General features: G+C 40.3%; 2 protein-coding genes across 7 annotated transcripts in view; both read right to left on the reverse strand.

Moving 5' to 3' along the window:
• Positions 1-23,843, reverse strand: part of LOC110486166 (homeobox protein Hox-B3a) — a 57,168-nt gene that overhangs the window by 18,537 nt on the left and 14,788 nt on the right. For 2 of the 6 annotated variants that reach the window (XM_090196254.1, XM_036940824.2), the window contains exon 2: positions 6,750-6,938. The gene's annotated coding sequence lies outside the window, so the exon portion shown is untranslated. Of the gene's footprint in view, positions 1-1,318; positions 1,470-6,749; positions 6,939-21,025; positions 21,322-23,575; positions 23,712-23,843 lie in introns of those variants that run through there. The other 4 variants (XM_036940823.2, XM_036940825.2, XM_090196255.1 and 1 more) reach the window with 4 other exon arrangements.
• LOC110486168 (homeobox protein Hox-B4a) lies at positions 8,352-12,741 on the reverse strand. Its single transcript, XM_021557582.3, has 2 exons — positions 11,096-12,741; positions 8,352-10,097 (listed from the first exon to the last, which is right to left on the reverse strand). The coding sequence occupies exons 1-2, from the start codon at positions 11,517-11,519 to the stop codon at positions 9,769-9,771; spliced, it is 753 nt and encodes a 250-aa protein (XP_021413257.1). The 5' UTR covers positions 11,520-12,741; the 3' UTR covers positions 8,352-9,768.

Below are 23,843 nucleotides of genomic sequence, written 5' to 3' on the forward strand. Positions count from 1 at the left end.
TTATATCCACACCAAAACAACGTTAACGCGTCATATACAACATTTACTACGGTTAGCCCAGAAAATAACATACCCCCCCCCTCCCCAAATGCCACCACAACCAATAAAAATGGTGACTGTGCTATATCACACAATAGTACAGTATACCAAATAATAAACAATACTATCTGCTGTTTAGTAAACACCCCCATATACAGATCTCATTGTGCGTTATGGTGAAATTCAGAAATATAAGCTACTGACATAAATCATCGAATGTTGCATCATTTCAAGGTCGAAGAAAATCCACAGAAATGTCAACGAAAAAATCAGTCGAAAAATATTCTAAAATAAATCCTCCAGTCCCTTTAGCTACAGTGAGTCGATTCTATGCTCTTCACGCCACCCCTCTATACAACACTTCCTAGCTGAATTATAGCCTACTCTTCTCCTAAGTTTGTTCCAATTAAGTTGTCTATCCTGTCCAAAAAACGTCTGAAGCTCAGGTATTACACCTCTGGCTATGAATAGGCCTATGTTGGCGAGCTCCGGCGCTTTTATGAGATTCAAATGGCGACTAGGCGTTCCCGTTTTCCCAAATTTAAACAAATCTTCCCTTAATTGGTAATCGCATATGCAGTAACTCAAGACCTCGAGCTACTTAGCCTTCATATTAGTTGCTGATCCATTGCCGTAAATCGCCCGCGATAATCAACTGCGGGGGGAGAGAGGAGTGTGAAAAAGGCAAAAGCTTTTCTCGACCGACGAGAGACAAGAAGCACCGAAAAAGCCAGAGTGAGAAACGAGGATCCAGGAATCTCTTCCTCATTCCCGCGTATCATCACTCGCCAATCATTTTCCCCGAGAAATGATTTATCGCGGAGACGGCCATAAACAACACAACTCCCTCACAAACACACAATGGCAGCCCGCTGCCGCTGACACACATATCACAATAAATCAAGCGAAGAAGCTGGCTGAAAAGAAGAGAGAGGGAGAGAGAGAGACATGCAGACATGAAGAAGACCGAGGTGGGATGGGGGCGGATGAGAATAGTAATACGACTGCTTTTAAAATATATACATCGCTATCATTGCATTGCAATACAGTGCAGTACTATGACAAGTAACGGCTAGCATCGTTCATGTAACCAATGCTGAAGTCAAACGATGGAATGATGGGTGCAAACACATACATGATGTCAAAGTACGGCAAGATTAGTATTTTTGACATATTTACCACAATATAACAAACAGCATATAATTCATTGACTCGGGTAAGCCAACAGCGCAGCAATGCACTTGCGTGGAAGTGGCGTTCCCGTTTCCGCTATACTCACAATGTCCACACCACGAGAGGCTCCCGTCCAAATTTGTTTTATTGCAGCCTCTGTGTGTCTCTCCACTCTCTTTTTTTTTCTCCGCTATAGGTCTTGTTTTTAAAAGGACAGTTGAATTTCACGTCAGACACAGGGAGACCATGTCTGCGATATTCCTGACGAATACATATCTATTCTGCAACCTCTGCATTAATTATTTAATGAATCACGTGACCAGGAGGGGGATGGGGTACCTCTCCCTGCACGCTCGCGGGACCACTCTGACCCAACACTCCAGAGCCCACGTTCCAACTTAAATCTTTTACAGAAATATAAAACAAAGACGAGCCTATAGGCATACACCGTTTACTCTAAAGCTCTTTGTGAATGGGAGAAATACGTCTTAGGCTACGTGTGTGCTATGTAGGCTACTGAAATAAGTTATGTTAAGTGGCAATACGAGAGAGATGACATGATACGAATAGAGGATAGTGAAACTCTTGGGTGCGTTCGTTTTGTCTTTATTCCTTACCATCTCTGTTTATGTATTTCGAGATAAGGGTGTTTTTCTTTCGCTTGAAAACAAGAAATCCTTATTTAGATATAGATTTATGCACAGAAGGCGTAGACTAAAAGCCACTTTTGTCATAGCTAAACTTGTTTGATTGGTCTATTGTTGAGATTATTTGTGTCCTATTATTCGTTGAAGTCCTTGTTGGTTTGCACAAATCTTTTGTTTACACAATAATTAAATACATTTTTGACCATTCTGGAAGAAATGAAAACGATGCATACACTCTTTCACCCACAGTCAATTTCATAATAACACTATCGTTACTGATGGTGATTCAATATGACACAATTTCTAAAAGATCAAAGAAAACAACGACCTTTTGTGGTATCCTTATTTTCGAACTACTTCGACAGGAGTTGCGAAGTGATAGCACACATTGCTGTGCCGACGAGATCTCTAAATAGCAACCATCTAATTATTAACACATTTGGTGGAAGCCCGTGGCACGAGGGGTGATTCATTTTTGCAGGGACCGTTGTGGAGCGAATAAAAGACAGGTAGCACGCGGCAGATAGGAGAGAGTTGTATGGGGCGACACCCTGCCGCAAGCACTTGGCAACAATGGTACCAATCCTTTGGTGTGCTCTGCCATTGCACTCTCTCGGAACAATAGACCTGGGGCTGTGTCCAACAAACCCATGCAGCTATGTCTAAAGGAGAATCCTGAAGGTCAAACAATAGCAGGACTTGGTGCTGTGCCTGCGAGTAGGAGAGAACAACACAACACTGAAGCTGCTTCCCTTTTCCCCAGGAATATCGTACACAAGAAATTAGACAGCTTGAAGGGAAAACGGCACAAAAGGGTTTGATATCAAATGTAATTACCCCGAGGAATTTAGGAAAGAAATCAACGCTGTGTAGAAAAGCTATTTTCCGGCTATAACTTTGCCCAGCATGTTCTTTGGAAATGTTTGCGGTCGGGGGAAAATGTGAACAATGCACGCAAGATAGGACTACATGCGGATGGCAGAGTATAACAGTGTCAGATAAAATCATTGTATCATTATTGTAGCTTTACTCTCTTCGATAAAGCATAGGGGAGACGCAAAGGGACGACTGGGAAACACTGAAGTCCAAAACGAACAACACATTTCAAGGAGTTGCAAAAGATTTCACCCATAATTGAAATCAAATATTTGCAGGGGTGATAGCACTATTAATGATGGCTATAAAGTACACTAATCACAGTAGGCCCATATAAACGCAACATAGATGACCACAATAAGAACAACAAACGAATACTGCTCACAAAAGAATGACACCATATTGTGTAGGCTAATTATAATAGTAATATTAACACCACCAACAACACCAATAACTTAATGAGAATAATTGTGATGATTGCACAGGCCTAATATAAATGGTTTTATTTGGACGAAATACATTGCAAGAAAAGGTCTAAGAAAAATCCGTGATCGATGGGAACACCCAAAAGCCTTGTAAATGATTAACCTAATCACTCTAGAATTGAATAAAACTGCACTTAAAACTGAAGTGTACATTAAAAAACCGATTGAAATACTGTGTAAATAAAGAATAGCCTACCTGTGGCGTACTGTTGTTTACAGAAGACTATATATAATAACAATAACACTAGTCATCATCATCATCATAATAGTAATAAATGGTCAATAACAATAAATACTCTCATCAGAAATAAAAATCAAATAGCAGTCCATGAAAATCAAAGCTGGAGTTTGGCTATGTAAACACAACGTTATGCTAAAGGCTAGGTTTATATGGGGTAGCAGAGATTGATTTACGAAGGCCAACATCCCGGACTTTATTGGGGATCGTAAATCTGTCAGAGCCGGCAGGACACACACAGCCTTTAAAAATATATATATATTCTGCGAAGGACATGGACTCCATAGGACAGCATTCAGCATCCAGCCAGCATGTAACATAACCTGACATTATACTTTAGTTATTTTAGGTATGTTTCAATCAATACTGTAAGCTTCTGAAAAAAAAATCTAAATCTATGGAAGACAGTCTGAAATATGATAAAACATGAAGGTAGGCCTACATGATGAACGGTATCAAGCTATTGGCGTTGCGATAATAATTATAAAGATGAATTATGGATGCTGTTAGTGTATGTACTGTAGCCTTTGATATGCATTTATGTACTATATATCTTATGCATGTATGTATGTATGTATGTATGTATGTACTGTTTGTCTGAATGTAGGCCTATCATTATTTGTGCTATTATCATTAGTAGTATAATTAAAGTAGTAGTAGGCTATAATTATAATAGTAGTATCATTAAAGTACTAGTAGTAGTAGTAGCTAGTAGTACTAGGCTATAATAATAATAGAAGTATCATTAAAGTACTAGTAGTAGTAACTTGTAGTAGTAGTAGGCTATAATAATAATAGTAGTATCATTAAAGTACTAGTAGTAGTTGTAGTAGTAGTAGCTAGTAGTAGTAGGCTATAATAATAATAATAGTAGTATCAATAAAGTACTACTAGTAGTAATTGTAGTAGTAGTAGTAGGCTATAATAATAATAGTAGTATCATTAAAGTACTACTAGTAGTAATTGTAGTAGTAGTAGTAGTAGTAGGCTATAATAATAGTAGTATCATTAAAGTACTAGTAGTAGTAATTGTAGTAGTAGTAGGCTATAATAATAATAGTAATAGACTAAGTAATAAAGAGTAGTAAAGAGGCCAGCTAGAAGTACGCTATAGATAGAAACAGTGCTATTATTCATTGCGTTATCCATTAGTTATCATGCATTACTACCCTTGAAACCGAAACTTATTCGCTAAAATAGTAACATATAACTTTTTGTTTATTTTCACATGGCGCATTTGGTGATTATTTGGTGAAACAGCATCATACTGAGCCACACATTCAGACATAGCCCATGGGTCCACAAAGAAAAGGGAAAAGACTCCAAAGAGAACCATCACTTTTCTAGGCAGCTTGTGCAAGTTATTGCGTGCAAACATTTATGCACAGTGAATGTAAGCTATTTCGGAGGCATTCGTGTACACAAAACCTTACACAGCCAATAAAGTAAAATGGTGTACTGTACTATGTATTAGTGGACAGTGGGTTAGATTGGGGGGGGGGGGGGGGGGGTTGCTGGCAGCAGTAACAACAGTGCTTTGCTTTACTTAATGTCTCCTTTAAAAAAAGAAAAAAAAGTGCGCGTGCGTTCGCTATATATCTCTGTGACTACATGGCGCTGACCTCCGCTCAGTGGCTTTCCACAAAAATGATTCATCAATGCGCGGAGGCTATTTGTTTTGCAATTAGCGGGGTGATCTAAAACAGGCACCACCGCAGCTCTCCGGGACAAGCGGCAGAGGCTTCCAACAAATCTTGGAGGGCTTTTAGGTCCAAGGAGGGAGGGAACGGGGCTGGAGGGGGACTGAGGGAGCATGATACAATGCAAGGTGTTGGCATACCATATAGTAGTCATATCTGGGGGGGGGGGGGGGGGGGGCAAAAGCCCCATGACTTCCTGTGTTAAGCTGAAGCTGCTGAAATGTACAGTCTCACTAATGGCGAGGCCTATCAACTAGATGTGGGACACAAACCAAACGTCTCCTATAGCAACCAGTGGCTTAGCCTATATATTTGTGAATCTGAAGGGAACGAGAGAGAAAAAAAAGAATCCATGCAGAATCCATGTTTTCTTAAGGCCCTGTTTGGTTTACGTGGTTGTCTGAGACGAGATAGCACCGTGCCCCGAGGTTACAGTCACCTCGCCCGGGATCTTTGCTGGAAATGTAACATGGAGCACTGTGCAGTCTGCGAGAGGTCAAGGGGTACCAAGGGTCAGTCTGTGACTTCGCAACGGACCTAATCGGTCAGAAAACGTGTCCCCTGGTTGAACTCGCGCTCGGCCAGGCCATTCTGTTGTCAATTCCACCCATCGATTTTTTTTATCTCTCTCTGCCTCTCCCTTCGATAACAGTCCCTATATTTTTACAATGTGTTTATGTTACTTTAACACGCATCGTGCCACACAAGCCCGCAGAGGGAGCAGAAGCCATGGCGCAGAACCTCTGGTCTTTTTTTATACACCCGGAGAGATTGATTTGGAGGGGTCAAGCAGCAGTGAATGCACTTCTGAGGCATTCGTGCTCATGTAAGCAAACTACTAAATGCAATTGCGTTGCAGAGATGTGCTACCAGTCGTTTATTTCGAGGTCAATTGTTTTTTAGCGATCGGTATCCCCCCATGACTTGTTCTTTTAATTTTGGTTTGACCAATTGACCATCGAATTACTGTATAAAAACGATAGGACTTTAGGCTTCATATTCAAATCTAACTGCCAGTAGCACTAAACAAGTATCTTCAAAAAGAAAAATATAAATTGGCCAATTATAGTACAGTATTCTAAGAATGTAAATATCCTAATCCTGTAAGAATGCAGTGCATATAGTCAAGCGTTGAAGACAAGGACGCTGTCCACTCCAAAAGGCAACATTACGCATGGGTGTGTAGGCCTATTACAAAAGCCTATACACCCATATCCATATATATAATGTGCTAAAAACATAGGCCTATTGAAATAAGCCACAAATAGAGAGAGCGAGAGAGGAAGAGGGTGAGCGAGAGAGACATCTGACATGTTAACACCATTTCAGGGGTGACGCTTGAAGCCCAAGAGAAGTAAACAGTTACACAAATTCTCAGGAAAACGCAACTTCATTTCTACCCTCCACACCGATCATGGATACACAGCAGCAGGGATCCAGAAGTCCCCACGCTATATCAAAGCGACCATAAAACCTACCTAGCCTTCCTCCCGACCGCAACTAATGCGCGCCTGCTACCCGGCTGTGAAAGCAAGGGCTGTCAAGCAATAAAACTCTAACCCAAGCAAACCAACGAAACAAAAGTCATTACCTTCGTCGCTGCCATCCTCGGTAATGCGAAGATTCTCAATGTCGTTGGAATTCTATGAGGATTTTCTTCCAGAAAAAAAGTTTTCTTGGTCAAAAAGAAGGTAGTGGGTTGAGAAGGGGGGGCGTGTATCTTCAAGTGTCTTCCAAGACTCCTCTCCCCTCCTAGCAGAAGGTCCGTGCAGTTGTGCTGCTGAATGACAATAGAGGAGAAGAAGTGTTTAAAGAGAAGAAGTGATTAATGATTTTTCTGTATAATTCTCACATTTTTCTTGGCTCTGTCCGCAAATAATGGCGGTGAACTTTTGGGGCCCCTTAGAAATCTGTTCGCTCCTATTCACCCTCCGAAGGCAGAAGGCTTCTTCTTTTTTTTAAAGGATAAGAATAGAATTCTAAGGTGCATATTGTATGTGATGTCACACGGAAATTCATTTATTTGACTATGCAAGTGCTTGGGGGCTTTTTTGTGAAGACACATATGCGTGGGGACCAATGTATCTATTCTAATAAACGACGTTTGAACTGTTGTGAATATCACAACATTTGGACATAATATCACTTGCCATCTGAAAAGTATAGACACTGCCTAAGGGCCCAATGTGTGTGAGCTATAGACTTAAAAAAGGAGCACATCCAAGAATACTGTGAACGAATTCGATAGTAGGCCTATCACATTGTATGTATTTCAATGGTACTGTGTGTGTATATTTGACTGGACTTGCTTCAATGTCTTGAGGCATAGCATAGGCCTGTAGGAAGCTAGAGGTTTTGAAAAGGCATTTCATAAATATATGGTGAGAAAAAATCATATAAATGGATTGGAGGAGGCTATATGGCACAAGGGCTTACATCAACCAACAAGTAATAGAACATCTTCTCTGTTCCACAGAATGCTAGAAGACCAATTTGAGCCCACACTTTTCTTTAAAGTTCAACACCCAAACATAATGCTATTTTCTCCTGCACTATATTTTCGATACCTGCTCTAAGAGAAGAAAATGAAAATTAATACAAGAGCCGCGCCTTACAAAAGAAGCCATTTGTCTTCTTGATTATCTATTTGGTTGTCAAGGTTTGAGCTATGGCACCGGTCCGCTCCTTTGTAATATAAAAAAAACCCACAGCGAGCCAGCAAACACAGAGAAACTGTTGTGCAAAAATTAGACTCATTAAAGCATTAAAAGCCCACGAGCCGAGAACCTATTTAACATTTTTTTTCAAAACGAGGATCCATATTTTCAGCACCAGCGAGCAGCGGGTGTGTGAGCACCGTTAAATTAACGAGAGAAGAGAGTGAAACGAAGGGGTTTGTGATTTAAAACGAGATTACAAGGCATAATGTACCAGGATCACTCATGACCACAATATATAAATCAACCACGGAGATATTCAGTGATTTTTTAAAGACAGGCTACATAGAAAGGCAAACCAAAACCCACCATGGGAGGACCAAATTAAATTGAATCATTTTTGGTTTTTTTTACACATCCCTTGCTATTAAAGGAGCTTGTCTGAAAGAGAGCGACATATCTCAGTATCTTTTGGAGCCATAGCATTGGGGAAACAGCGGCAGAGGGAAAGGAGGACACACAGAGGATACATGGACCCCTTTTCAAGCATTTATTACATTTCTATAGCTATTTACAAATAAAAGGTAGACACTGAGGAGAATAAGCAGAAAAATAGCAACATTCAAATATGGAGGAAGAAAAAAATGAACATTTCGACATCAGCGACAGGACTGATCTTTGGAATGTAAATAAAAGGAACACATACAAATAAAATACCAAAAATGGCACATGGCGAGAAGAAAGCGTGAGAAAGAGCGAAAGAAAGAGGGAGGGGGGGGGGGCGCATGTTTATGTGCCAAGAAAGGATACCAGATAGAGAAAGATAAAATATCAAATTAACGTGTATTCAGTCATGCAATATACGCACCATTTTTCTCTTTACAACTCTGGCCAACAAAATTGCTTAAATTATATTTCACTTACAAGAAATGAGTACGTTCGTATTGCAGATACTTGCCACAAAATTCAAATGAGTTTAACCTGTCACTTCATAACACAAGGCAAGAAAATAATGAACATAAGTACAACTGAGGTAATTATAATAGCAAGGTAGTACATTGCAGTGCTGTTTTTATTTTACTTAGGTAGGTTTGTACCAGATTTTGGTTCATATATGTTTCTATAAGTCCAGCTTTATCCTTCCACTGAAACGACTATCCTATGTTAATACCGTGATTTACCATCTTTTTTCAAATGCACCCTGTCTCTGCTAGAAAGAAAGAAGCGAAAGGAGTCCCTGTAAAAATGAACTAGCAACGGACCTCACAATCGTTGTCAGTCTTCATTTAATTGCATTTGATAAACATAGAATACAACTGAGAATCAGCTATATTTTTCTCTTAAAAAACTTCATGTTTGGAGAACATATTCGGTGTATTTTTTAGTATTGAGGAGAGGAAAAATGAGTAAGAAAACGGCTCTTGACGAAACAAGGGGGTTATGTATTAAACAGAACTTTGGACGTTGAGGTAATGGGCAGGCCCCACCGTTCACCCTTTGTACTGCAGAGTAAACATGACAAATGGGGCCGAGTTTGGCATGATTAAAGATGAAACACGGATCCATCTTCACCAAATCTGAAAAGTATCTGCCGCCTTCTGTCCTAATGGAGGGGGGGGGGGGGGGGACGAGAGAGAAGGAGAGAGAGAATGAGAGGGGCACGGGATAAAAAAGGGAACTGGATCAGGTTGTGAACACATCATTGGAAGTGTTTGTGTTTGAATCTTCGCCCCTTTTAAATTTTTTAAGAGACACATTTTTCTCTTCGTTTTTTACTCCCCCTTCTCTTCCCCCCCCCCCCCCCCCCCCCCCACATGTTATAACCCTGTAATTGAATTGAAGGGGGAGGTAAAAAAAACAAAAACATGGTGGAATCCATGTATCCAACTCCAGAAACGGAGGTTTCAAAGTGCATGTTGGGTGGGTGGTGGATGGGTAGGAAAATGAGGGAGGCTATAGGCTCGGTGGAGGCCCGCTGGTTCGGTTCTGAGAGCTCCCCAGCGCGAGCCCGCTGCTTTGCGAGTTTGTGTTGTTGGAGTTACTGTTGGAGCGAATCTTGGTGTTGGGCAGCTTGTGGTCCTTCTTCCATTTCATCCGCCGGTTCTGAAACCAGATTTTGATCTGGCGCTCGGACAGAACCAGGGTGTGGGCGATCTCCACTCTGCGTCTCCGGGTCAGATAGCGGTTGTAGTGGAACTCCTTCTCCAGCTCCAAGACTTGCTGTCGCGTGTAGGCTGTCCGCGAGCGCTTGGGCTCACCCACCCCTGTGTAATTTGGATTCACTGTGGGACAGAGAGCAATATATTACAGGCCATCCCCAAAACACACATGTATTGCATTTGTAGGCCTTAACATACATTATTAATATACAGATCAAAACATTTGAATATTATATTAAATCTGCCTCAGAACGTGACACAAAGTAGGCCTATATAGACATAACCATGCTGGATCATGTTATGCAAAATTCTACAAGTAAGCCTACGTCCATGGATGCTGATAGTATTTTATATACGTTCACTGTGAATGAGGGGCGCATGAGGGTGTTATTAGAGCCTGAATGGGTGCTGGATAATGATTCAACTCATTCAAAACTAGACAAAACACAGTGAATAGTATCCACAAAAAGCCTAATAAAATACAAACCTAATAACTTATCTAAAAGTAAGGCCCTAACTCCTTAATTTTGAATTTCTGGCAAATGGCGCTGGCATTATGCACAGGGCAATGTCTTTTAACGACGACTTTATAATAGTCGCATTTTGTCGTTGTCTGAATGCATGCTCTAGTTCTCAAAGCACACACTCTAATCATTGCTGAATAGTTGTGTGGGTCTATAATAGAGTTCAACTATTTGCCTTACCATTAGTGTTTTATTGTAGTCTCCATAAATAGGAATATTTTAGCTTCCATAAAACTTTTCCATGAACAATAGAGAGGCGACAGAGGAAGGTGCACGTTTGTACATCCAACCACTTAAAATCAAATTACCAAAGCATAAAACTGAACTTATGGGACAGTCGAGTCGTCATAAAACCAATCTTAGGAAGAAATGAGAAGGGCTAGGTTACATAGACTTCAAAGGTACTTGGCGAACAAGTGCAATAAAAATTTATGGAGGATGTAATTATATTGCCCTGCAAACAGCCGATCGTAAATCTAGACCAAGGGCTACTTCACGAGGGAGATAGATTTAGCACCGAACACTAAGCTTCCCACCTTAGGTAAACTGATACAGGCTCACAAATACGCAGAGTAGGGAGAAGTTAGCAGCACTTACCGATGTTTACGTGGACTTTTTTCATCCAGGGGTAAACCACCGGATCTTTGCGAGAGCTGGCGGTGGAAGGGCTATGGTTGAGGGGATTCTGTCCACACGCGGGTGGAGGGCTTGGAGTTACGGAGTCGCAATGGTGGCTAGGCTCCGGGAGAGGGGTTGAGAGTCCGGCTGGGGGGAGGACGTGACCCCGTGGAGACATCACCACCGCGGGCTGCCCCGAACCCTGGCACGTCGTGTAAGGCGGGTCGGCGCAGCCCGACCGCTGGTGGTAGATCGACTCATTCTGAAACGCAGGCTCTCGCCTCTGGGCGCTGTAGTAGTCCGGAGAGTGACTGGGTAGGTAGTCATTCTGTGAATATTCCTCGCAGGGTGGAAACTTGGGGTCCACATAGTTGGAGTTGATCAAATAGGAACTCATGGCCATTAATTTCTTTGAATTGCACACAAAATATACTAAAATGTATATCTATCGCTTAACTCGTTTTCCTGTTTCGTAGAACCCTCCTACTTTCTGTCAAGTGAACAAAGTTAAGAATCCATGTGACAGCGAGAGCCAATGGCGTGGATCCTGACGATTCCCGGATAAGGAAATAGGATTAGGCATAGCAGAACCCGCACATCATCCTGGCATAGTATGTGGCATTCGAATGTTGCATACTTTTTTACACACTGGCACGCTCTGCGAAAAGCACGAATCAAAACAATAACAAGCAGACACGCCAGAAATACATACCACCGGAGTTTTACACACGGTCTATAGAACTAGCCAACCCCCTCACCTGCCCAATTCGCCATACAGTACATAAACAAGAAAAGAGTTGCGTCCCAAACTTGATAGTCAAGCTATATTCCTTTGAACGATTTTGTTCTTCTTTATACTGGAGCTTTTGAAAACAAGGGCTGGGAAAGTGATGCCGTGTGCTCGTTCTTGCCAGGCTTTTAAATGCACTCGCTAATAATGGTGAGAGAATGCCCTGGCGTGCGCTGCGTGCAGCAGAAGCCTGTCAGAGATGAATCTAGGCTTGTTTAGGATCGATAGAAAATTCATCAACTAATTCAGGTTACAAAGCCTCCTAAATCACAGCTAGACCTTTGCGTTAAAGCGAGTCACCGTCAGTCCCCCCTAAAGACCACGTTTATCCTGCACACCAATTTACACACCTACCTTGCATAGTAATTGAGACCATGCGCCCTTGCATTACTAACCGAATAATAGTTTTGGTCCTTATCAGGATTGCATTATCCTAACCCATGCAATGTTATCGTTGGAATAAGGCCCCATGCATGGTGAGTGATCATGCGATAAAACTCCTTTGTTGTCCAAATTGACTGTTTCTCAATCGAAATGGTGACACCGTGAATACGCTTTTCAGTTGAAGACAAGCATATCACAGCACTTGACAGATTATCATGGCAAATAAAACCCATTATAACTTTCGGTTACCTTTTCTACAGAAATTGTCAACATTGAAAAACAATATCAAAATATCTCACCCCATTAGCCTACATTGGGATAATATAGCCTAATGGTACAACACAATTATAATAAACATCATCTGGCAGTCGTCTGTATCCATCGATGGCTTGTAGTGTATACATCAACTACATACTCCCTTAGACACGAATTTGTGACCGTGAGTCTGTTCACACAAATCCGGATCTACAGGGTATATATAGATGACAGGTATTCTCCAGACAGGTATTGAAAGGGGCTGCTCACCTTGACTGCGTCATGTGAGGTATCAAGGTGCTACGCCAAAAGCAGGCTTCCTTCAAGTGTGTCAGCATTGTGCTACAGCACTACTTCATGAAAGGTGCTTTGCTCGCAAACATAGCTCGTGATGTGTAGGGACCAACTTTACAAATTCACATTTGTTTCTGCCATGCATTTATGCTTTGAAAAAGACAGCATGACTCACCAAAATATATTGCACAATAGGTGAATGGCACAGTGCTTTTCGGTAACCACAAAAGAACAGTAAGAGCAAATCAGTGTAAATAATTGGGTTTCAAAAATATTACTATTCAGGGGAGACTGAAGCTTAGCTCACACTTCTACAATTAAATGAGAGGGAGAAGCTCGTTTATAACCGACAACCGACAATAAAGAGCGAACAAACGCCAAGTGAATAAACTTGAGGGTGTACGGGATGATAAGATAGCCAGCTCCTTATCGACTACTGTACACAATATTGACAAGCAACGATATACATAGTAAGAAAGATCAAGTGAGTCAAACTGCAGAAAGGTCAACCGAAGCTCGAGCCCAGGCTGTAATAAAACATTTGTTTTTTATGGCAGGTCATTTTTGTTTACAAGTCGCCGGCAAACACCACTCAAACGGCGATATCCGGAGGTAGGGTATATAAAACAATAAAATATGCACGAAGCAAGAAAAACCAACTCCTCTCACATCCTTAAAGCAGCACAGCAGAATTTACGACCTTTTAAACAAGTTTCCCCCTCACAACAAGCACAGTCTCTCATTTCGATTTTAAACGTCCTGGAAAAAAACACATATACTCATTCTGGCTACTCAAGACTCCAACTTTACGAAGCAAGCAAGCATATTGACCATATACAAAAGGCTAAAATGAGCATCCATACTATCGAGGTAAGACCTGTCTGTGTACGACAGCATTTAGAACCACAATAATCTTCTTCAGAGTAGATAGACCATTTGATATCGACTTCATTGTGAGAGCTAAATGTTGAATGTGTTGTGAACAATACCTAATAGGAATAGGTTGCGTTGGCATTTTATATCTGTATATCTGTATATTAAAATGCATATCAAACTACGTCGAATTATTTAGGATAAAATGTGTGTATAGTCTCTTGAGTACAGCTTTTACTTTCCAAAAATAAAATAATGCACAAACACATTCAACAAAGACCTTCACCTCTAATCAACATCAAGGCATGTTTCTCAAACCATCCTCTCTATAAGAGACATTTGAAATTCGATTATTATACACATTTTTTTTGTTTTAAATCAATTGAAATATTGACTAGGAAAATACAATTTTCCATATTCAAATAGGCTATTTATTTCATGAGGAAATATTATTGAATAATCTAACATGATACCTGTGATAGGTTACCCCTATGATGGAGAATTAAAATATTTAAATATCTTATATTGTGCCATTATTTAATAGGCTACCAATAAATTAGAGTAGTAAAACAAGAAAAATTAGGCCTATTGATATTTATTAATCCCATGTGTCCATTTTAGTCTAAATATGTTTATCTCAAAGTGTTCCTATATCAATGGGTATAGGTTATTCTTTGGATGGGTCTTTGTTTAGAAATCGCAACGGTTCTTTTTTTTTAAATGGAATTTGGGACCAAATTCAATTAAAGAAACAATTACTGAGCAAAAGCCAAGTCATTTCAGAAAAACAAAAAAAAATGGAGATGGCATCGAAGTGAACCTCTATACCAGAATTATCTTTGTTCGTTTCATACTTTGTAATGAGGAAAACAACAAACCAAATCTATATTACGAAATCTTTAGCACCCCTAGCGTTTACATATTCGTTAATTCACAAATAGGCCTTAACAATGTCCTGAACACTCAAATCGTCAATTTCTTGCATTGTCTGTCTATTCTTCTATCTTTCTCCTCAAAAAAACGGGCATTCTTTATATCAGGGCTGAATTAATCACTATACAATGTGGACAAAATGAATAAATGAATCCAGCTAGTCCTAATCATACCTGTATAAGAAACATATGTCACGCGACTAAATTCTAACGCACAAAAATAGGACCAATATATTTTCATAGCATAAGGGAGAAAGTCCAGCCCTAGTGTCCACTCTAGCCCTTTCACCCCCTGTAGTCCACGACCTCGCCTTCACCCCCTTAACTATCCCCTCTGAACGGCATAGGGACCCATGAGCCATCTGCCCCTTCGGGGTTAATGTGTACACCAACAGGCATTCAAGGAGAGCACCCACAAACTATAGCCAAGGTAAATATTCACCCCAAAACCCCACACTGTGCTCAGGGTACTGCGCCTCAATGAGCTGAATTAAAGTCATAACTACTCGGAATATGAAAGGAGGGGGAACAGTGCCACTCACCGCAGTGCAAAGCACGTGGTCCGCCCAGGCAAGCACCTGCTCAATAGAGAACACCGCAATATGTAAATTAAGCGCCAATTTCTTACTTACTTCGCTCCTTGGCACATTTCATCTCGTCTTCGATTCCCCCTTTCCCCATCTCTCCTGCTGCACACAGGACACGGTCTTGCTCCGATAATTGTCGATTCTCCAAGCCTTTCTTTCTCTTTCGCCGTACGGTGAGCCCAGAAGCCCCCTTACCTTTCTCTAAAGCCACAGGTTTAGCCCGTGACCTCTCCGTGATACCTTTCTGCGTGAAACTCCCTCTCATTTCTGCGATGTTCCCCTAAACTTCACTCCGGTAGCATAGGGCAACAATGGGCGGGCGGACATTAAACAATCCAAAGGGCGAAAGCCGATCTCCGACGAGTAGACTACACACACTATAAGAGGAAGAAAATAATACGATAAAACAGCAGGAGACCAACTTCATCAGTCGAACGAATGCGACATATTCGCTTTAACCTTGCGGTGAGCGAAAAGAGAGGGCTAGTCTATCCCCCGCTCAACACCACCGTATGCCACCTAATACATCTAAAAAATAAAATGCACATTACCCCTCTACTGTTGTGAACGCGACAAACCACCGGGTGCTTTAATGCATTTTTGTTATGGACTCAAGTTTTCGTATTAATCTCGCAGTTTGGCAGTCTTTGTTAAACAGCAAGGCGTGTCAAGAGTCCGAGGACATTTTAATATTTGTTAGACGTGCTGACCTGCGTTTCACCCCTTCTTTGGGTCTCTCCCACTCGCAACTTCTATAGTAATGTATGCATAGCTTGCTCGGTCATATTGAATTGTGCCCAGGTCATTACTTTGAAGAAAAATGGACTAGGAAGGGGGCTCATTCAAAAAGGCTTTCCAAGCCCGAAAAACAACTCAAGCATAGTGATTTTCATTTTCTTTGTTGCATATATAAAATGCACAATGGGGGGAACCAAATGTGCAGTTAACAAACCGTGCTATACAATATTGTTGATGTAGAATGAAATTTAGAAATCTATCTTGTTTAAAAAAATATATGTATATATATGTTTTGTTTAACATTTTATAAATTGTTCAATTGATTGTTAGTTGATAGCCTATATATCACCACAAAGGCACTAGACTCCTTGTCGATTTAAGGGTATCAAGTAAATGCAGTTGAGGATATTCGATACCCTTTTCCTTACACTAGATTTATTGTGTTTTGTGGATCTAACATGTGTGCTCGCTTTTTGTCTTATTTTCATCTAAATGTATAATAAGCCTACATTGAACATTTTAGGGATGCACGCATCGTGTGTGGGCTCAAAATAAATGAAACAATCGTTGCTATCATTCGATGCTAATTCCTTTGACGTACTGAAAAGTGTAAAGCTACGATAAGATAAATACATTCTTGTCTTCCTCTAGCCGTGTGCAAACTGCAGATATTAAAATTCACGGCAATACCCTGCCAGGCAACCGCACAAGCTACAATGGAATTGAAATTAATTCAGTGAACTCCGGATGAACTCCAATAGGGACATGTTCTCTAATACAATTATTCACCACTTATGCACTTATTTGTTTGGCAAAATACCGAACAACCAGAATTATATCATCCTAAACTCTACCATTAGGCCAAATGTTTCTGTCAATAACGAAATTATTTATTTACTGAATTATCCATTTTCTCGTTTGTCCCCTCTCTTTTCTCCACCGAACATTAAGCATATCTCAATAATGTACGTCCAAAAGTCACCAATTCAACTTCTCGACGTTGATAAAGAGGTTTACGTAAAGAAAAATGGAGGCCTATTTGTTGATGAATTTGCTGAAGAGTAGTGTTTTAGGGTTCCAAATGGCAACCAGATTGCATGATATAGCCTTATTCCAGGTATGCAGCTTTGATATTCTTACTTGGGAAAGTTGTCACCATGTGGACAAAACGTTGTCTAAACATCCCTTTTCTGCCAACCACTATCCTTTACCCATCCCTTTCACAGTGAAATGAAAACTGTTGTTCTCCTCAGGGTGGGGGCACGGGATGTTTTCCTTGTATTTTCACTGTTTTACTGCAGTGCTTTGTGGAAGTGACAAATTGGCATTTTCAACAGAGGGTGATTTCCTTCTTTTGAGTATTGAAATGATGTGCATTGCAACACGTCTTTAGTAGCCTACAGACTTTGTTGTGTTTCAAAAAAAATGTTACAGGGTTTACAAAATACATTCTCATAAAATAGACGTAAACAAAAACAATCCAACACATTTGTGAGGGGAAAACCATCATATGCAATTGTAGCGTCTAGAAATAGAATGAACCTGCTCCATAATGATTCCAGCCGTAACCTAATTTGAATATGCTTAGAGTTAGTCTGGAGACCATTGGCGAAGGATAGGAATAAACAGACATATTTTAAAACAGTTTTTTTTACATCCATTTTTTACATCAATTTTTTACATCCCAGTATAAGTGTACGCTTAACCTTATTTAGGATGCCTTAAAGACTCATTTTTCAAGATGTTGGTTCTGTCTCCGTGCACATTATTTTTAAGCGGAAAATCAGATAAGGTGAGTCATTTTGAAGATGGTAAGCAAGATAAAGATGGTTTTTTTTTTGACGGCGTTATGCTGATAAGCACAGGGAGAGGAAGGGATGTCTCTGGGGTTCACCACCGCAGGTAGCATACAGGGATTTAAGATGTTTCAATACATTCGAGTTTAACACAACTTGTATTATTAGGCCTATACTATAGACTATTGCCTTTATAGTTGAACCTCCGCCGTGGCAGTAACACTAGCACCATCATTCTTTACTGCACATCACTACTGCCAGCTGCTAATAATAATTGCAATAATAAAACAATAATAGTTGTAGTTGTTGTAGTCGTGGAAGAGTATAATTAATAACAATAAAGTAAATCATTCATTTTAGTTTGTCCTCTCCCATGTTATTTAAACAGACAAGAAGTGTCCTCATACAGGCCAATTCGCTAAATGTCTGACACTAAAATAACGCAACAAAAACGGAAATATATAGCCTAGTGTCAACGAATAGTGCTTAATTGATAGGCCTATCATTATTTTGATTATCCAGTGCTGGAAAGGGGAAAACTATATCATTATAGGCCTATGTTTTGAGGTTTTTAAACACACACACACACACACACACACACACACCACTAAGATTGAAGCACACATGTAGCGTAACATTTAATTGCAATATGATGAAGAGACGTGAGCTATTTTAGAGTAAATTATCAAAATTCCTCATCGTGCAGTTTATGTATGGGCAGTTTACTCTCGTTCTCTTCGTAATGCTTCTGTTTAAAATAAATACAATTTTATTGCACGAGCCATCAGATATTTCCCGCTGTCCCTGTGACAGGACATTTGGGGAGAGCTAACACCTGTAATATGCGTGAGAGACCCCCAATGTCACCAAATCTTTCCGTTTCTTCCCTCAATTTAAGCGTCCATTTTTCTCTCCATCGCGCGCTGGGGGTTGCTTTGTTACCACGAAGGTCAGCCCTTCACCTCTCCCTCTCCTCTCCCTATAATTTCTCTCATCTCCGTAGCCCCCTCCCTCGTGCCTCCTTCTCTCTTTTCCCTCCCTCTCCTCTCCCACTTTGCCATTGACACCCAGCAATTGGTCTAGAATACAGAGTCGACAAGCTGACGGCAGAGTCACGCACGACGTAAACTTTTGACCCCTCAACTGTTTGACCCCATGCAGCTATACAACCAATCGACCAATACTGGATTCACCTTCCTTTATTAGCTTCAGTGGAGAAGAGAAAGACTGGGAGTGTACGATGCTAACTCTCTAATCTCAGAGCTGCTTTTAGCAGACGCTGCTGGATTATTTTCTGGTTGCCTTTCGTGTAGTTAACAAAGCAACGAAAAACAGGGAGATAGACAGTCCAACGTGAATTGTTTGTCATGTGCGCCTGGCTGTATTTTAGTAAGGCTGTTTCGACTCGTGGTCTCCACTTTGTGGAATCAAAGTACAATTTTACGTAGTTGAGAGGGCTATTTTAGTCAAGAACAGTGTTTAGGTTATCGACTGTTATGTTTCAAATGGTCGAAGCGCTAGGTGGATGGAAGATAAGCGGGTTTACAACTCTCTCTTGTGGCTATGAACTTGGTCTAAAGCGGGCTCTGCTGGCGACGGGAGAGAGTTGCATTTAAAGGGAATATTTCTTTGCACAGATCTAATTGTGTAAACATGACTACATGGGAAGACGTTCAGCTTTTTGTGTTGGTGGAGAAATACTTTTAGGTTTAAGGCCTACTCCAGAAAATGTTTAGCCTGATAAAGGTATGCACCATGAGTAAAATTGAGAGAGAAATAGGACACAAAACATATTTCGTTGTATAGATATTTGTGAAAATAGGTAGGCCTACTTAGTGGTGTATGGTTGGATCATGTTAAAGTGGTTTTTGAGGATGAATAAGATCACCAAAGTTAACTAAACTTTTTTTGGGGGAAATACAAATGCTTTGTAATGCTAACATCAATTGGTAAGTGTTAGATTCGATATGAAACAGTCAGCTTCTTTCACACATGACATTTTGATCAGCAATGGCCCAGTTTCATTGTTAAACTTTTGTTATTATTATTATTATTGTGTAGATAGAATTGAAAGACGCAAACCATTAACAACTAGTTTAGAAGTGTAGGAAATGTTAAGAATCTGCAATGTGAAAAATAAATCACATACATAGGCCTACATAATAATTTGAAAAGTTGCAAAAATATAAATAGCTGTTTCTGGAATGAAGGGAATATGTTGAAGTAATGAAATGATGTACAGATTCCCTTTCCTCCAGTAATCACTCAACGTAAACATGCATGGAATTCACATCTAATATAGGTGATATACAACTTCAAATATTTGCAGGAGGGTGATCCCCTTATCATAAATCTTAGCGAATTTTAACAAGGAATTGGCATTATCAAGTTCTTATCTCAACGCAAGGAATATCAGATTTGTTGTAGTATTCAGCGCGTTTCCGTTGAAATCCTCTCTCAAAGGTGGACACTACATGGGCCACGTGCAGGACACATTTAGGATATGTTCGTTGCCTTTACCCCCCCCCCCCCCCCTTTCACATTGAGAATCGGATACAGAAGCGGGTAAACAATAAGTAAATAAAAACAACTTTGTTAATTAATTTTCCCCCTGTCGGTGGGTAAACACGGCACGTGGCTGCGCTTGATGGGCTTGCTGTATTGTGGTTGCGCCTGCGCACTCAGATAGAGCTCGCTTTGCATCGCTCGTCTGCTGACCTCGCGGTGACACCCTATGCATTATGGATGAGATATGCGCCCAGATTACCCCTATCAATATGCAAAACACATTACGCTGTTGAAATGGCAATTTAAACGTTCGAAATTGTGGCGTTCGAATGTTCCAGGTCCTCCATCGAAAAGACCGGAAAGATTTTGAGGTTTTTGTGATACAAAATAACCGTAGAGACCCAGACAAAAGGGAAAGTCGTGTTCATATTGTACACAAGCAACAGCAACTCCAAATTGCATTAACAAGTTTGTCATAATTCAAGATGATTTAGGTCAGTCATGTTATCTTCAAACTCAAATTAAATTGGCTATATACAGGTCTCAAATTGAAAGCACTGAATAAGACCAAGACTTGTAACACACATTTTATCATTTATGTTAAAACCACCATACAGTTTTTCAGACCCATTTACGCATACGCTTCTCTCTGCTCTCTCGTGTTGTGCCAACACATCACCAAAACACACCCCACACCCACACGTAAAAGCACACACACCTTGCAATGAAAAAGCTGTCGCCTAGTTACTCACCCAACACATCTACAAACTTGTATGCTCGTGCTAAGCCTCTGACTGTCAAAAACTACATAAACGGGAAACAGATGATGAAAAAACAAAGTGCTCGACTTCGTGGGGGTCTAGGCCGGTGAACCCGTTGGACAACTTTGAAGAGGTAAAAATTCATGTCGCACACTACTTCTGTGACGGGCTGAGGCCTCTGGCCAGAGCCCTTCCGAATGTAGGCTATCACTATCAAAAGGCAGCCGATGAAAAATGAAATGGAAGCCCTAACCTCGCCTCCCAACCAGAGTTTCGCCTTCCTGTTTACTGGCTGGAACTTCCTCACTCTGTTACGCGCTCACACACACACACACACACACACCGGAACGAGCCAAGAGTAAATCACACCGGAAACGCAATAATTAAAAAAATAAATAAATAGGACGCTGTAGGAATCAATGTAAAAAAAACAACAACATGTACTAGGCCTAAAATCCCACTGGACAATATTGGGTTCTCAAATTGTCTACCGTATGGGACGCTTCCCATCAGCTGAACATATGATTTGAATAATTCTATTGTGTTGTTGATTTGATAATATTTGGGAAAAGCGAAAGTGCAATTAAATGTAGTCTCAGTGGAAAATAATCTGATATTTACGCATAAAACGTTAACCTCATTGGCAATTGTTATTGTGATATAGTTATTATTGTGAAACTAAACATTAATAACGTGTTCACATCTGTCTTGCTCATATTCGTCCTATGAATAGAAGTTTAAATAGGTCTCATGAAGAAGCCCGTAGTGGATTTTCCATTTTCTGAATATCAAATGCAAAAGTTGCCATTAGAAATATTAAAACTCGTATCCTTGTTAATTAATTTTGGCCTGTCATGAATATGAACAATGCTAAACAAACCTGTTGATTCTGAATAACTTTTATGGTAAATATTCCAGTGTGTAAAGTAGTTTTTTCCTAATATGTGGCATTATAATACTCACAACTCTCCTTACAAACACGAACTGTTCAAACGGTTGAAAATACTTGGGGCCAGTCGTCCCCATATTGAAAACACATTGGGATAGATCTGAGAGAAAATAATTAATGACAGTTGGATATCTGGAGACGAGTTCTGAGGAACTTCCGAAATAAAAATCACTCCCTATTAGCAGCCGTTTATTCGCTAGCCTATCTCTGTTGCGGACGCCCGCTGCTTTGGGTAGACTACATAGTTATTAATTGTTAAAATAAGGACGTCTGTATCCTCTGTTTTTTGATCGACAGTAACTGCCAGAGATTCCACGATAAAGATCTTTACACAAGGACATGTAATGATTTAGAGTTTAAAGTTTACAACTGAGTTCAACTACATTTGGTCTCAAATGTAAGTGTCGCGTTGACACAACTATTAAACAATTTACATGAGGGATTTAATCACACGTCATACAGAGGTGCAATTTCCATGGTATTGGATATATCTCAAGGATTTTAATTCAAGTCTTTGTTCCTCGAAATTGTCCTGCCTACATGGAGATTTTGATACAGGGGTCGAATGTGAATGTTCGTATCCAGTTTTGTTATTCACACCCTCCCTGCTTGAAAATACTTGGGCAGGGTACAAACAAAGATTTGCTTGTACCTCCAGGACGCATATCATTATAGTGTGTGTGTGAGTTCGTGTGTGTGTGTGTGGTCTTTCTATGAAAAATCATGGAATTTAGCATTTGGCATAGCGCACTTTGGTGACATTTTCTGATTGTTGGTGTTGATATCCATTCCATACACTAAACCAGTGTGGGTAAAGGTAATCTATTGCCCACTGGATAATCACAATAGCATATCTGATTCTCAAATCAGACAGGTGGAAACAATGTAGAACCAAAATCACGCATACCACGCTCATATTCATAATCACTTTGAACTTGTTTTTTTTTCTGATCACAGCTCTATACTGTGTAAGGACCCATCGTCATGACCGTCGAGTAGCCTTTGCTGCAATCTGTTTGTTGCTGAAGCAACTCCACTCCAGGTTACCAAGCACCTTAACGCTTTAGCATAAAACAAATATATATATATACATTATGAGATTATTGACAAGAAATGTTCAATCATTTTGAATATCTAATCACAATACTTCCAAATCAAGATGTCAAAAGTGTGTACTACAACAAAACTTTATTTCATAGATGCAAAATGACAATAGAAAACGACAGGCTATATGTCTAAGTAACTTCCCTCGACAGTTGAGTCTACATGAATTCCCTCGGAGGCGGAAGTCACGGGTTGTGTAGTTACATCCACAAATACACAATTAAAGCATATAAACAAGCACACATAAACACATGTATCTACGACGCCTGTATCACATGTCCCCACACATAACAGATAGGCCTAACTAAAATACCCGAAATATAGGAAGGTCCAGAGACTCATATTATCATAGTATCATAGTATCATATTAATACCGCTGTTGAGAGTAAAATAAATGACACAGTAAGTACAAACGAAGCCTTCCCTCTCCTTCCTCCCTTGCCCCTAGGCCTAGCCACCAGCCAAATAAGCCTTAAAACTGGACTTACTGTGCAGTTGGTGCAGTCATACAGTCCACGGATTACATGTCTGCCTTGAAATGGTTCGAACTGGAGCGCAGACATTGTGTGAACCAGACAAGGGCATTGCAGTGGCCTACTACATAGCTCTTGTCTAACTACTGACCCTTTAGAATCCCTCCGAAGCAGTTAAACCGCCACTTGCATTCTAGAATGTGAAATATATATTGTCAACTCCCCAAAACCATAAAACTAACTTTATGGACCCCACGTGACTTTTGAGAGCCAGTAAGGGGTA

Source organism: Oncorhynchus mykiss, chromosome 13 (assembly GCF_057628025.1).
Source record: "Oncorhynchus mykiss isolate SJ-2025 chromosome 13, ASM5762802v1, whole genome shotgun sequence".
NCBI lineage: Eukaryota > Metazoa > Chordata > Actinopteri > Salmoniformes > Salmonidae > Oncorhynchus > Oncorhynchus mykiss.